This window comes from Microcaecilia unicolor, chromosome 6, assembly GCF_901765095.1.
Source record: "Microcaecilia unicolor chromosome 6, aMicUni1.1, whole genome shotgun sequence".
Lineage (NCBI taxonomy): Eukaryota > Metazoa > Chordata > Amphibia > Gymnophiona > Siphonopidae > Microcaecilia > Microcaecilia unicolor.
This window is the reverse complement of record NC_044036.1, coordinates 51,450,376-51,464,054: the sequence shown is the minus strand read 5'-3', so window position 1 is coordinate 51,464,054 and position 13,679 is coordinate 51,450,376. Positions and strand designations below refer to the sequence as shown.

General features: G+C 41.1%; 1 protein-coding gene across 3 annotated transcripts in view; it reads right to left on the bottom strand.

Moving 5' to 3' along the window:
• Positions 1 to 2,002: 2,002 nt before the first annotated feature.
• The window catches only part of LHX8 (LIM homeobox 8), a 50,891-nt gene continuing 39,214 nt past the window's right edge, over positions 2,003 to 13,679 (bottom strand). For all 3 annotated transcript variants that reach the window (XM_030206243.1, XM_030206242.1, XM_030206244.1), the window contains 2 exons: positions 10,998 to 11,181; positions 2,003 to 2,523 (listed from right to left, as the gene is read on the bottom strand). In XM_030206243.1, the coding sequence (XP_030062103.1) occupies positions 2,447 to 2,523; positions 10,998 to 11,181 (261 nt within the window). In that variant the 3' untranslated portion in view covers positions 2,003 to 2,446. The remainder of the gene's footprint in view (positions 2,524 to 10,997; positions 11,182 to 13,679) is intronic.

The window sequence follows — 13,679 nt, the reverse complement described above, 5'->3', positions numbered from 1 at the left end:
ATCTGCAGTTAACGCAAGCACCCTCAATGTTTGAGTGGATTGCAACTGAAGTATCTGTGGCAGCTCCTCCCTGAGCATGGCTCAGTACTGCTCATTGACAGAAGGCAAAGATGGGGGAGCAGGGACAGAGGCAGCCTGAGAAGATATTGGTACTAAACCGGAAGCAGGAACCTGGTTGCAAAGAACCTTGCACACCAGTACCTTTATAAAGAGAGGGAGGGCGGGCTCCTCCAGATAGCGGTGGTTCTTGGGTACTGGCGATGCCAATTCCCCTAAGCTCCTGGCACCATGCAAAGAGGAGTGATGTTTTTGCTTTTTGGGCTTCCCCTGACACTCAGCATCACAGTTCTTCACTGGTGACTAGGACATAGTCGAACCTGTATGCACTCTCTGTATCTCTCTGGCGCTGACCGGTCCTGGGGACTACTCTCAGCACCTGGTCAAGAGAGATGGAGACCTCATTGATACTAGTGCACTCTCAGTGGTAGTTGAATTCTTAGCAGCCATCGAGGTCAATGGATTAGCCTTTGAGGAGCCAAAAGTCTCTCCTGCAGGACTTGCTGTGCCCATGTTCTCAGCTGCATTTGCAAATAACAAGAGTTAGGCTGATGCACCAAGAGTGTGGGTCTGTCATGGACATCACCTGATTACACTGAGTCTTCTTAGACTGGTGGCGTACCGGGGGGGGGGGGGGGGGGGGGGGGCGTCCGCTCCAGGTGCACACTGCGGCACACGCCTGTCGGCTCCGAGTTCACTAACTTCGCTCGTTCGCTGCAGCTCCCTCTGCCCCGGAACAGGTTACTTCCGGGGCAGAGGGAGCTGCAGCGAACGAGCGAAGTTAGCAAACTCGGAGCCGACAGGCGCGCACCGCACCACCCTCCCCCCCAGCTGCGTCCACCCGGGGGGGGGGGGGGGGGGGTGCGCATCGGCGATCCGCCCCGGGTGCCATCCAGGCTAGGAACGCCACTGTCTTAGACATCAAAAAAAGAATTGCAACCAAATTAAACTCATCAATTAGGAACTGTAGAAAGGGGCAGCTTTCAAACTGAGGTCAGTGCTCCAGCTTAAGTGGGCCTAGCAACTCACAAAAAAGAAGGGAAACTGGAAGAGCCAAAAATACTAACAAAAATTAAAGAGGTAACAGAACAAAATAAAGAGGAAGGATAAAATTGTGAAAAGGAGAAAAATACCTGCACAGGAAGGCACTGCTAAAGCAAAGGAGAAAAAACAAAACAAAACACTGAAAACATGACAAGTGTTCCATGCTCCGTAGAAGAATAAAGACTGAGGGACCTGCACTCATCACTCATGCATCAGGTGGGAAGGTACCAGAGCGTGCACGGTGGGACGCTGCTAAAAAGGTCTGCAAATCATCTTGCTAGTTAGCATCCACACCAGGCTGTTGGATGATATCACCCACATGTGAGAATATAGAAGGCCTGATTTGTTCTTGAAGAACAAATGTTTTTGCCGGTGTACTTTCCCAAGGCACTCAAAACATACGTTTTGAGTCTTGGGGTTAAGTGTTGGAAGCCTACTGAACTAAAATTATTTCTAATCAATATACATGATGTATTTTTTGTATTTCATGAAAATGACTAATGGGATAATAGTACTGTTATTTCTAAACTAGAGGCCCAGATCTCTATAGTGTATTTTAAATATATCTCACCTTCAGCAGAAAACAAAAAAAAAAACCAAAAACAACTAAGAGCACTTTCCCTCTCCTTTCAAACAAGAGTCAAAGATGTTCAACTGGCTTCTAAATATGGCAAAACACTGTCCTTGGGGTGCTTCTAGACTACATTAAAGGTAACTTTTGTACAGTTTTATAGCCACAAACACCAGATCATTGAATACCATTTATCTTGGTTTCTTAAGGAAAAAAAATATTCATGTATCATCACATAGAACCAAAACCAGCAACACAATAATGCAGTAATATGCTGTTAACAGAGCTTTATTCAATTACAAGAAAAACTTCAACTGAATTTTGCCTGTTCACAGATACAAAACACAAACATGGAGATTGGGTGCAACTCAAATATATAAGTAACACTTTCATAACAATAACTTACAGATATTAAAAAAAACAAAACAAAACTGATGGAGACTACAATTTCACAAATTGTAAAACTTTTGTACCCTTTTCAGTCCTCTTAAGCACAGTGCTCTGCTGATGACCAATAAATTAACAAATAACTAGGGCAGACTACTTCCATACAATACAAAGAGGTGTTTTTGCAAGTCTTTCAAGCAACATAATACTTTATGCAGATTTCATTTCATAGGGGGCTTGCAGACCAATTATACTTACAAACCTTGGCAGCACAATGATACTGGAAAAAATTGCTCAGGTGTTCAATAAAAAAAAAAAAAAGGAAGTATCTTTTCAGTATACAGATGAGTAAGGATTAGATCTTTTTACATCCCTGTAGGAAAAGACTTAGGTGTGGCTTATTGGCAGTTGTGTCATGGAATGGGGTAGCAAAGGCTGAAGTCCAAGAGCTGATGGTGAATGAACTAAAAAGAAAACAGATCAAATGTTAAGGACGTTAAATAGTATATTATATGTTGTTTACAAGTTGGTTGACAGCTATGAGTGACAGTTTTCATTTGCTTCTTGCCTGCAAAAAATTCTGTTCCTTTGATATCAGGCCTTTGCTTTATCTTAATTTCCAGCATCACCTATTGAAAGGGAAATACTGCAACCACCCAAGCGGCTTTCCAAGCCTGAGGCTATTCATTAAAAAAAAAAAAAAAAGGCAATCCCTAAGCTGCCTAATTAACACCCCCCCCCCAAAAAAAAAACCCCAACCAAAAACAGTTGCTGCTTACAAGCTTTGAGGCAGAGTGGACCCAGCTGAAAACCAGAAAGTCAATTTGGCTACTTTCCCTTCCTGGTAAAGTCCTTTTCACTCTAAGCTTGTGAAACGGGTGAAGGTGAGGGGATACTGAGGCTTTTTCCTTTCCACATTTATCATTTGAAGTTTGGTAAGTACATTTTGGCTCATTATATGGGAGAGCATTTGGAGAATTAGTCTCTAGAACAGTAGGGCCTAGTTTGGTCCTCATTACCACCCACCCCAAACTCTTCATTTATAGTCAATTATTCTAAATAGGACAACAAGAGGTCAGTTTTCATTAGAGTTTTAATTAGTTTGAGAAGCAAACACTAAATAAATTACACCATATAACCTTAAGGCTCTTTATATTCATCTGATACCCTAGTACCTTGTTTTAATTAAAAAAAAAAAAAAAAAACCTCTAAGACAAAGACAGTAGAACAGCAGCAAGGGGTGCTATCTAGTGTTCTGCATTGAGTGTCACATGTATGATTATCTCCCAGTTGGTGAGAGGTCATATTTGTGTGCTCAATGCAAAGAGCTGCAAGCGCTCATAGAACAAGTCCGTTCTCATAAGGCCACAGTAGCAGACTTGGGAAGAGCTGAGGAAGACAGAGAGGTACACAGAGGAGGCCAACAGGGATGTTGTCGAGAAGTCCCACCTCCAATCTGGCAGCCCCTGTGCTGCCTTGGAGGAAGGAGGTCTTCTAACAGAACAGCAGCACCCTGGTGCAGCTAGAAGTAATCCTGTGGCCAGGATCAGCACACCAGAGGATGCAATATCCTCTCGCACAGAGGATGTCTTTCCAGGAGCTACTGCCCATGAGGGAAGGGTTATGATAGGTGTTGTAGTTGGTGATTCGCTTATTAGGCATATAGATAGCTGGGTGGCTGGTGAATGTCAGGATTGCTTGGTGATTTGCCTGCCTGGTGTAATGGTGGTAGATCTCCTGCATCACCCAGATAGGATTTCAGATAGTGCTGGGGAGGGGATTTCAGATAGTGCTGGGGAGGGGCTGACTGGACAGTCATGGGATAGGAGGTAGTGTCCAATTGTGGATTAAAAACTGGTTAAAAGATATAAAACTGAGTAGGATTAGATGGTCAGTATTCTCAATGAAGAAAGGTTGTTAGTGGGGTTCCTCAGGGGTCTGTGCTGGGACCACTGCTTTATAACATTTATAAATGATCTAGAGATGGGAGTAACTAGTGAAGTAATTACATTTGCTGATAACACAAAGTTATTCAAAGTTCTTAAATTGCAAGAGGAATGTGAAAAATTAGAAGAGGACCTTACTAGACTGGGAAACTGGGCATCTAAATGGCAGATGATGTTTAATGTGAGCAAGTGCAAAGTGATGCATGTGGGAGAAAGGAACCCAAATTATAGCTACTTAATGCAAGGTTCCACATTAGGAGTCACCAACCAAGAAAGGGATTTAAGTGTCATCATCAATGATACGTTGAAACCTTCTGCTCAGTGTGCTGCGGCAGCTAAGAAAGCAAATAGAATGTTAGGTATTATTAGGATAGAAATGGAAAACAAAAATGAGGATGTTATAATGCCTTTGTACACTCCATGGTGCGACTGCACCTCAAATATTGTGTTCCATTCTGGCAGATGACATTTAATGTGAGCAAGTGCAAAGTGATGCATGTGGGAAAGAGAAACCCGAATTATAGCTACGTCATGCAAGGTTACACATTAGGAGTCATAGACCAAGAAAGGGATCTAGGTGTCGTCGTTGATACATTGAAACCTTCTGCCCAGTGTGCTGCTGTGGCTAAGAAAGCAAATAGAATGTTAGGTATTATTAGGAAAGGAATGGAAAACAAAAATGAGGATGTTATAATGCCTTTGTATCACTCCATGGTGCGACCACACCTCGAATATTGTGTTCAATTCTGGTCGCCGCATCTCAAAAAAGATATAGTGGAATTAGAAAAGGTGCAGAGAAGGGCGACAAAAATGATAAATGGGATGGGACGACTTCCCTATGAGGAAAGGCTAAAGTGGCTAGGGCTCTTCAGCTTGGAGAAAAGACTGCTGAGGGAAGATATGAAGAGGTCTATAAAATAATGAGTGGCGTGGCAAAGGTAGATGTGACGCGTCTGTTTACTCTTTCCAAAAATACTAGGACTAGGGGTCACTCAATGAATCTACAAATTAGTAAATTTAAAATGAATCGGAGAAACTTTCTTTATTCAACGTGTAATTAAACTCTGGAATTCTTTGTCGAACATGGTAAAGGCGGTTAGCTTAGTGGGGTTAAAAAAAAAAAAAAAAAAAAGGTTTGGACGGCTTCCTAAAGGAAAAGTACATAGACCATTATTAAAATGGACTTGGGGAAAATCCACTGCTTATTTCCAAGCTAAGCAGCATAAAATGTTTTGTACTTTTTTGGGATCTTGCCAGGTATTTGTGACCTGGATTGGCCACTGTTGGAAACAGGATGCTGGGCTTGATGGACCTTTGGTCTGTCCCAGTATGGCAATACTTATGTACTTATGTCTTGGTACATGTGGGTTCCAATGACAAGAAAATGAGAGAGATTCTGGAAGCCAAATGTACGCTCTTAGGCAGAAAGCTGAAATCCAGAACCCTCTAGAGTAGCATTTTCCAAAGTGTTCCACTCCACGTACAGGGCCCAAGAGATGGGCAGTGCTCTGGAGTCTCAATGCATGGATGAGACAATGGTGCAAGGAGGAAGGTTTTAGATTTGTAAGGAACTGGGTAATATTCTGAGGAAGGGGGAGCCTATTACGGAATGATGGGCTCCACCTTAACCAGGGTGGGACCAGGCTCCTGGCATTGGCATTTAAAAAGGAGATAGAGCAGCTTTTAAACTAGAACCTGAGGGAAGGCAGACAGTCGTTCAAAAACGCATGGCTTGGAACAAAGTATCTTAGATATCACCAAAATAGGAAGATGGGGAATCCTGATAGAACAAAAAACACAGCAGATCAGATGTCCTTAAAGATGGGAGAATTAGAATATATTGCACTAAATAAAAAATTAAATAGAATAGGCATCTCTAAGAGCTGGTGGAAGGAGGATAACCAGTGGGACACTGTCATACCAGGGTACAAACTATATTGTAGTGATAGGGTGGATTGAAGTGGTGGAGGGCTATGTTAAGGATGGCCTTGAATCAGATTGAAAAATTCTGCAGGAAACATCTCAGAATCCTTATGGATTGAAATTCCATATGTAAAGGGAAAACAATGATGGACGTGTATTACCGTCCACCTGGCCAGGATTAACAGACTGATGTAGAAATGTTATCAGAAATTAGAGGCTAACAAACTGGGCAACAATAATAATGGGCGATTTCAGTTACCCCGATATTGATTGGGTAAATGTAACATCAGAGCATAGTAGAGGTAAAATTCCTTGACGAAACCAAGGATTGCTTTATGAAGCAGCTGGTACAGGAGCCAACAGGAGAAAAAAAATTCTAGACCTAGTCCTTAGTGGAGCGCACAACCTGGTGTGGGAGGTAATGATGCTGGGGCTCCTTGATAATATGAGCAGATTTGATATTGGATTTGGAGTAAGTACACACAGGAAATCCAATACATTAGCATTTAACTTTCAAAAGCGAGACTAGGATAAAATGTGAGCAGCTGCGAAGGTCAAAAGTTTACATCAGGTGTGAATGCAGTTCAAAAATACCATCCTGGAAGCCCTGACCAAATATATTCCGTGTATTAAAAAGGAGGAAGACCAAACGACAACCAGCATGGTTAAAAAGGTGAAGGAGCTTTTAGAGCTAAAAGAAAATCCCCTAGGAGATGCAGCTCTGGTCAGCTCGGATAACCTTTTTGAAAGCTGGGTGGTAAATTGCCACCAACAAAGCCCATCTTAATTCTGGGGCAACTTACACTTTACAATGACCAATAAAACTAGTTCCACTGTGATTTCAAATGTCACTGCAAAGGTCTCATGGGAAGCCTTGCAGAAGATAGAACATGAACAAAACCTATATGCCCCAAAACTTGCGAGGACAGCATGGTCAGAAGCTACCCTTTTGCTCAGTTAGATGTAGACAAAGCCCCCATCTCTACTAAATGTGCTCCTTTGAACTATCTCTTGCTTAGAGATCAGGCAAAACTTTGCTCTGTTTATCTGGAACCCCAATGTTCTGAAATGTTTTGAATTTTCTGTACATGTAGAATGGCCTCTGTGTATGGGTATGGTGGAGGTGGGGTTTACTGAAAAGTTGCATATCATCCAAATATGGGAATATGAAACAAGAATTTGTTTGTAGATGAACTGTAGTCACCACTAGACATTTTATGAAGACTCTTGCTGCCAAGGACAGACTGAACGGTGGCATTTGGTACAGATAGTGCTGGTGCTTGAATGTGATGTTTTAGATTTCCAATGGTACAGATGGATATATGAGCAAGTGTCCCTCAGATGTAGAGAATCCAGTAACCCTACTGCATAAGTAGAATTCTAGTATACAATGCATTCATTTTAAAATTCTTAGTTCACTGTATACTGGAATGCAGTATACATTTTATAATCCAATACAAACACAACAAGCAGCAAGCAGACCAAAAGGGATAACGTTACATGGTAAACAAACCCTGGTGTGACACATCAGATTCATACCACAAGGACTAAAGACCTTAAGCATTCATCCAGTGGCTGTCATATGAGCTAGCAGCCACCTGTGTCAGAAGATAATCCACCAAAAATAAAGTTTAATAGCATGAAATCTTTCCAAGTAATTGAGGCTAGCCTGTAATGCAGAGGTGTACCAACTCAGTCCTCTAAGACCATACACTGGTCAGGCTTTCAGAATACCCTAAGGAATATGCATGAGAGATTTAGACACCAATCTCATGCATAGTTCACTAAGGATATTCTGAAAATTCGAGTTTGCAACGCTCAAGGACTGAACTTGTGTAACTGTGCTGTAATATAACATACATCAAGTTACTATGGTAGCCAGTTGGATGGGTTACTCAGATTTTAGAAGGCTTGGGCAGAGGCACAAGCATGGATGGTAGTTTCCTTAACTCACACCCTTATTGTGTCTGTATTATATGCTGGTGTATGTGCTTAAAGCACCAAAAGCTGCTTCAGTGGGTTATGAAGCACAACAGTGATCTACACAAATCCGATTCTGACTGAGGTCATATGGCCCATTCAAGCCATGTGCTGCCATGGGTTAGAATGGTGCAGTTTTTACACTGCACTTTCAGGACTCCATCATTCTATGCACAATATGTGGAAGCATGTCAGACTTGCTTTGGAGAGTATACATGGAAGAGGGTGATTTCCATGCGGTGGACCTGCCATTGGTGGCTTGCTTTTGGTACCAAGTTGCTACCAACATCAGGACAATCTTAGGCAGATCCACAACTGTCACCTCTTTCTATTGTTTGCTGAAATATAGGAAGGACATGGACCTTCAAAAGGAATGATTGTGAACTACTTGATCATTTCATTCACACCAGACACACTAGCATTACTATTTGGAAGATATACCCACCTCTGACTCACTAGGCCGCTTCTATTGAAAAGCTGGTCTTATTCTACTAAAGGAACATTGACATTGCTAGTAAGGTTTTGGGGAAATGCTGGAAGAATCAGGAAAGCAAGATTTAAATGCCTGGAGGTGGTTTGGGATATTTCTCTTTGAGGGAGGCAGAGTATACCAACTCCTACACTGGCTGTTTATGAGGGTGACTCAGGGTTGTAAACTGAATCTGTGCACCAATGTTGATATACATGTTAAAAAAAAAAAAAAAGAAGCAAAAAAGCATCAACTTAATTTTTAAAATGCTGGTCTGACAACAAGATTTGATCTGCATGTTTAGTATACTTGTTTTAGTGTCCTACACTTGTTTACAGAAAAGCTTTGTGTATTATCCTTATAGACTTGGAATGCCACCCCTAGATTAACAAGTTCCAGTCTTCCATAGTTTCCATGGTGTCCAGAGTACTGATGGACCACAAAAAAGGGGGGATTGGAATAGATAAAACAGCCCATGTCAGCTAATTTTCCAGAATTGTTCCCAACCCATGTCTTCTGAAAAACCACCAATTTTGTGCTCTCATAACTGCCACAAAGTTCCTAGTGTAGCGACTGTTCTATAAAAACTTGCTAGAAAAATGAGGAAAGGTGACCAGTGGCATGGAACTGAACACAGATTAAATGCCCATTTTCTGCTAATTGACCCAGATTCACCCCACTCAAGCATACAGTATTGAAACTGCAAGTGTAGCCTTTGAATTCACAGTATGGTAAATACTTCTCCTGGAGAAAGTGGAGGAGACACCAATTGTATGCTCTGGTTGAAGGACACCCCCCATATATTTTTGTTCTATTACAATAACCAGCTAAATGTTCAGATTCAGCAACTGAAGCCACATTTTGCTACACTTATGTGAGAAACTAAATCTCCACCCCCAACATTTGGGTAGCCAAAAACCATTCAGACCACCTTACAATCCCTTGTGGTCTAATGGTGTAGTCAAGGCAGCCATTTTGAGAGCACAGCAAGAATGGGCAGGGATTACTCCTGCTGCCACTACACCCCTAGACCACCAAGGATTTTAAAACATGCTGGGGATGGGGGGGGGGGGGGGGGGGGGATGCTGACAAATGGGACAAAGCACAAAAAGTTGTCTTCCAAACACACATGGCTATTTTCAGCTGAAACCAAAACCAGGCAGAATGAATTTTGGGCCCGTTTTGAAACTAACAAAATTCAGGTGGCCTCTTAACAGCCATGCTGTTTTAGTGTTGCCTCAACTTTTGAACAGCTGTTATTGTCCGAAGGAGCCAGTGGAGAATATCCCCTGCTCATCCACAAAGAACACTTTCTAGGTTTGTCATCAGTACTAAATATCTGGTTAACTTTACCAAATCTTCAACATCTCAACCAAATAAATTCATTTCTGTTGAACATATCCAGTTAAGACATCCAGATAATTTTAGGCTTGCCATTACCTGCAGCTGAACTGGACAATAGGTGGAATATCACCTCTATCCAGCTAAAGTGTCAACTAATGCCTACTATGTCTCAATTTCTAATTTTAAACTTGTGCCACCAAGTTATTCATCTATCAGGTCAAAATTCTCACCATCAGCTAAAGAATTAATTTTTTGGAAACAATCAGCTAAAGCATTTCAAATGCAGGCCCTTATCTGTTCTGCTCAACCATATGTATTATGTGCTATTGTTTCAGACCATGTAATACTTGACTCAAAATAAACAGGACAACTTTGGATGGGATGTATATATAGCACAAATGATTTTCCTTTTTTATCCCTTATTCGATACAGCTCATGCAGGGAATCTGTATATACTGCATAACAGAACATACCCTTCACAAATAAAAGGGCATGTGTATGAGACCCAGACTACAATTGTTTTGGAGAGAGGGGTAAGTGCAGAGAAGAAAGGTGCTATCGTGAGGCTACACGGAGTCGTTCCCTCTACCCTGAAAATAATTTGAGGCTTTCTGCTAGTGAATATAAATGCACATTTATGATAGAAGCCATTTGTCCCGATTACTTACTAGCACAAATGAAGAAGTGTAGAAACATTTAGGAAAATGTCACAGTATATGAACAGCTTAAAAAAAAAAAAAAAAAAACCCCACTCGTCAGCAATTAAGGTTCATGGATTTTTTTTGTTTTGTAACACACGTTCACCTAATAGTTGGAATACACCAGCAACATAGTCGGTAATTTGTTTGAGCTGCAATACAGTTAAGAAGTGGCCTATTCTACTCACATTTGAAAATACTCTTTCCAGGAGCCCTTTGGGGTTATCAGACTGTCCTGCACTGATTTGATCTCATACATGTTGAATGTCTACATTTCACGAGGCAGTGAAAACAAGCAGCAACTTCCAGATCCCTTTCCAAACTCAGAAAAATTACTTTCAAGAGACTCTACATATTGGTAAAAAAAAAAAAAAACCATCGGGGAGTAAATTATTCCTCACAGAGAGTGTTACATTTTTGGAGAATTACACACCATGTGCTGTGAATAAACTTTTATGTCAAATATCCATTAGATTTTTTGTTTTTATTAGTTATTCCAAACTGTACACTCTAAGAGCTAAATCAGAGCTCAAAGACAAGAATTGTGGACAAATGTGCTTACAATAACTTATACCTACCATCCATATAACTATGCAAAGCAGTCAATATTGGCCCATCCTGCGGTACATATGCAGAATATGTCATGTCTTCTAACATTGGTGGTGACAGCCTAGAGGGCTGAATGGCTGTAACTGGAGCAGTGGATGAATGATTAGGACTAACATGTTTCTTATGACGTGCTCTACAGTTTTGAAACCAAACCTGGAGTAAGAAAAAAATTTAAAATCAGACTGATTTCTTGTAGGTCAACAGGAACAGTACTATGAATAGCTAAGGCTCAATAGTATGTTGAGATTTTATAATGCATACATAGCTGCCATCTATTACAAAAAGTGACCTACACCAATTAGAATGAGTACCAAAATAGAGGCAAGTAAAACAGCTACAAAAATTATGGGCCATCATTCAAATGAAAATGCCCAAGGAAACTATCTGAATTAAACACGCTATACACTTAGGTGAAAATCTTTGAGCATGTTAAACTTTTTTGTTTATTAGAAAGTTCTAAATGAAGCCATAAATTAAAAAGTGCCTCTCCTTCCACTGAGGACCTCAATGTTTGAACCTGCAAATATAGCTGTACTGAATAGCATATTTTACTATTCAACCGAATACAAATAGGTATTGAACTTTTAACAAATAGAACAAGGAACGTGAAATCAGAGATTCAAGTGTTAGAATTTAGCACAGTACAGCTATTTAAATTTGTATTCAAGTTTAAAATTGCTAGTCAGCCGAATATTGTATTCAGGGCACTATTTGGGACCAAATCAAATACGAATATTAGGTACAGCCCTACCTGCAACCCTCCAAGATACAGGAGGGCCTCACACATTCAGCAATTCTGCTGCTTATTTTTCCTCTCTCTAATAGAAAACCACCAATATTCAATAAACACAGTCACAGAAAATCCTCTCAACTATCCTTTAGATTCGGAAACAGTTCTAATGCTCTAGCAAATTCCTGCTGGGTTGCGATTTTTAACTCTATTAAAATCATATGCTATAGTACTTAATATACTGTTATCCACTGACATTTTCCAGATTCAGTCAAGCCATGTCTATTTTCCAGTGCCATAAGCCACCTAGGAATATGCACATTTCACCTGAAAGTTTTTCTACTAGACTTACATTAATATGACATGAAAAACATTTGATCATTTGAAAACTTCAGTCCCCACTAGATATTGGACTTGGCGAACGCCTTTATGGTACTATGTAAGCCACATTGAGCCTGCAAATAGGTGGGAAAATGTGGGATACAAATGTAACAAATAAATAAAATATAAATTATATTCAGCATATGTGATATGGAGAAATTAGGTCTTAACTGAAACTGAATGTTCTTTTCCATTAGTTCTGCCTACTATTCCAGAACTTGTGGGATATTTTGCCCATTAACCAGCAGGTGGAGATAGGAACTGAAAACTGAGCAGAGACAGCATCCACTCCAGCTCCTCAGTATTTAACTTAGAAGCAGTAAGGAGAAATTCAGAATGAACACAACCTCCTTAAAACAACTCTCTAATCTAACACAAGGAAAGAAGTATGGAACTCTAATCTCTAGACAACTTGTAGAGAAGAGATATACAGGAAGCACTATGAAAGGTGACAGTTTATTTGACCCATTAACATCTCAGAAACCTCAGATGGGTCTCTAGAATAATAGGAAGGACTAATGGAAAGAATTATTAGCTTAAGACCTAAATTTCTCCTTCCATTACATAGCTTCCCACTATTCCAGAATCTGTGGGATGTTTAAAGGCAATCCCTAGAATGAGTGGGATCCTGGCACCGCTGCCCTGAGGGCTGAAGCCCTAAAACTGGCTTCTGAGCATGCCACAATGTCCACCTTGTAGTGCTTGTCAAAAGGTTTGCACCATTCACCATGTCGCTGCTGTACAAATATCTACTGGAGACAGTAAGGTAGTCTCTGCCCAGGATGTCACTGTATGCCTTGTCAAATGCAGGGCTAGACAAACTGGGTCCCAGGGCAGAAATTTAAGAAGAGGACCCCCCCCCCCCCCCCAATCCCTTCTTCTTCCTGCCCCTCCCCAATCTCGTCACCCATTACCACTATAAAAAAACAACTTTAAAGTGACTTCACAACACGAAACCTTCACTAAATACAGAAGAGATTTTAAGTTAAAAATAGAAATATGAACATCAAAACTGAACTGGAAAGGAAGTTGAACTCAGCAAGTACTGCAACACTAGAAAAAAAACAGACATGCACTTCCATTTTGTACTGAACACAACCAGTGACAATCATGAGATGAGGGGGCTGGGTCCCCCACTTTTTGTTTAGGGTCCCAAAATTAATATCTCCCTTGTTGTAAATGGAGATCACCAAGCCTCACCAGCTGATAACAACCTCCTCCTGCTCCTCAGGTCCAGGTACCAGAACTGTCCAAGCTCTGCAGTATGCAGCAGTTATTTTACAGGGTGGGGGGGAGGGGCCGCAGTGGCATCTCAAGGATACTGCCACCACCTGCAGAGCTTGGCGAGCCCTAGCTGCAAGACCGGAGGGCTTCAGTTGGTGGGGTTTGGAAATCCAGCCAGCTCAGTTATAAATATTTTGCATTTAGGCAGGGAGAAAAATTTGGTGCTCACCCATTTTGGGTTCAAATTCAACCCCCCCCCCCCCCCCATCAGCTAAAACTACACCACTGAATACATACAAACATATTCCAATTAATA